The sequence below is a fragment of the Mizuhopecten yessoensis genome, unplaced genomic scaffold (genome assembly GCF_002113885.1).
Source record: "Mizuhopecten yessoensis strain PY_sf001 unplaced genomic scaffold, ASM211388v2 hete_36081722, whole genome shotgun sequence".
NCBI classification, from domain to species: Eukaryota; Metazoa; Mollusca; class Bivalvia; order Pectinida; family Pectinidae; genus Mizuhopecten; species Mizuhopecten yessoensis.
Window position 1 is genome coordinate 1 of NW_018483579.1, and position 2417 is coordinate 2417.

Sequence of the window (2417 nt, forward strand, 5' to 3'; positions counted from 1 at the left end):
AGAAATTCTACTGAGAAATGGTGACACAAACCTATTACCTTAACAGAATATCATCACGATGTTTAACAAGCTGTATTAGGATTTTTATCCGCACATGCAAGACGTGTGTACAAAAAAGTGAGTTAGGATTTACCTTACCTTCAACATGTCCTAACAACATACCACGTTATCAACTTCTGTCACTTTTAAATTAATTTAATGAATCGGGAAAGTAGTGTACCTGATTAAAATTGGTCTTCTTGAATTTTAGTTCTACTGCAAGCGGATTTATAATGTAAAATTTATTTAAATTTATTCCATTAACAGTATTTATCGAACGTTAATAATGCTGTTTCGGAGATAGACTATACTCCTAGGTTAACAATCTAAAGGTGGCTAATTGCCCTAAATAATGTATTTCATATCTTTTATAAATCCACTTACAATCCCTTTGCAGCAACAAAAGCGTTGACTAAAGCCTGTCTCTCAGCATTGCTCATGGGACATGTTCTTTGCATCCACATCACGTACTGTTCCAAAGCATCATTGTCCAGCCTTACATAATCAGTAGTGGTCATACCACAAACCATGTTTCCAATTGATAACAAGTCGTCTGCGGTTATGGTTTCTGTAGTTTTGCTCTGTGTACAAAATTGTTATATTAATCATATAATTTGACTGTTACAACCAAAAACATCGATCGATACAATGTACACCGGTCATTGCAAGCTAATGTATTAAAATTTGACTCAACTTCATTGAACACGCATACAAAATTCAAACCTGTTGCCTCCACAACATTCATATTTACACCCCAATGTAGTCTCACAAAGTTCGTAACCTTACCTACAATATTAAATTACAATATTAAACTTACAAGACAGGTAATACTGTAGAGGTATTTCGCCTGAAGTTCTGTCTTTGAAAGCAGGTTGATATCAGCAAGCCCCAATTGCTCAACAATTGTCAAGCACATGGCAGAGCCGTACTTGTTCAGATCATCCTGTCTATAAAATACAAATACACATTCCTTTTTAATATTTGTATTAAATATTACGTGATCAGCAAAATTAATGGTTTTCCCCTATTATAAGTCGTATGTATCTCAATAGCTAGTTAAGGAGAAATAATGCTTCGCATGACCTTAGATAAGTTCTGTACAGTTATAAAACAGATTGTTATGTTGTTATGTCAGTCAGCTAATTTATTAAGAATTCAGTTTTAAAGCCTTATTACAGACTGAGCTCAATTAGTTCTGTATCATTTTAATAGATAAAATTCAAGTTTACTTTATCAAAATTATATATCTCAATACCGATGTTTAATTCGAGTTTTTTAAGTTAAATATGCTTTCACCATTCGTTTAAAGTTTACAGGGACCATACCGTACTTGCTTAACTAAAATAATAATATCATCAATATCAATTTTAAACCAGCTGAGTGTGTAGCTTATCTTACGTAAATTTGGCCATGATTTTAGGAGACATGTTTGCTAAGGTCGATGTGGTGGTTATTGCTTGAAGGTCCGCAGCCGACGTAGAATCAAAAGAAAGATACTCTTTGATGAGGTTGTGTAGAAAAGAAATCTGAAAGAACGGAAAGTGAGGACGTATAATTTAAAACAAAATTGTAAGGTTAAACATTTATCAGGTTGTTTAAGGTAACAGTGTTTACAGAGAATCACATGTGCATGTTTTAATTCCGTAAATATAAACTTTATTATGTTCCGTTCATTTCACATTGTTTTGCAAAGCCATGGTTTGTAGATTTTTTTTAAAACAACACACAAACAAACAAAAACGAGATAATTTGAAAATAAATATTTGAACTGACCATATCGATGGTGACACATGAACTTTCGGCCAATTTGTTAAGGATATCAAAATAGAAACTGTCCTTTTCAATGCCATTTATCTGTTCATTTGTGAGTGCACAGGTGTATGGGAGGATGTTGTTGATCCTCTGCAACGTTAACGTCACCGACAGTTTATCCATCTCCTCTTTCAGGAACCTAGCCTGCATTATATAAGAAGATACACATATCTAACAAAAAGAAAACAGATAAATTAAAGATCTGTAAAAGGTAGACATTTCATGATCTGCGGTCATTTGTAGTTCTAGCAGTTCTAAAAAAGACATTTTTCTTTTGTTTATACTATTTAAACTCTCAGTTACGGCCCCCAGGTCTATGATTTTGATGGTCTTTTCTGTCATGGTGTCACATCGTTTAAGTAATAGCTTTCCTGATATTATATGAATATTCAATATACTTTGATGCCTGAACTCCCGTCATAAAACCCTTTACATGACTCCTTATGTAAGAAAATGATTCCCGATCTTCTGAGATTAGGAACTGAAGATCAACCTCATCATGTAAGAAACACATTAAGTTACTCCTGATGTGTGACTTCATTACCTAGCTTCTAATATTGAAAGTC

At 33.4% G+C, this 2417-nt stretch overlaps 1 protein-coding gene across 1 annotated transcript; it reads right to left on the bottom strand.

Moving 5' to 3' along the window:
- Positions 1 to 423: 423 nt before the first annotated feature.
- LOC110444283 lies at positions 424 to 2193 on the bottom strand (the record flags this gene model as incomplete). The annotated part of the gene is made up of 5 exons (XM_021488674.1): positions 2155 to 2193; positions 1813 to 1995; positions 1438 to 1565; positions 857 to 986; positions 424 to 620 (listed from the first exon to the last, which is right to left on the bottom strand). Coding segments are annotated over exons 1-5 (677 nt in total), but the record flags the coding sequence as incomplete, so codon positions are not given.
- Between the last annotated feature and the right edge of the window lie 224 nt (positions 2194 to 2417).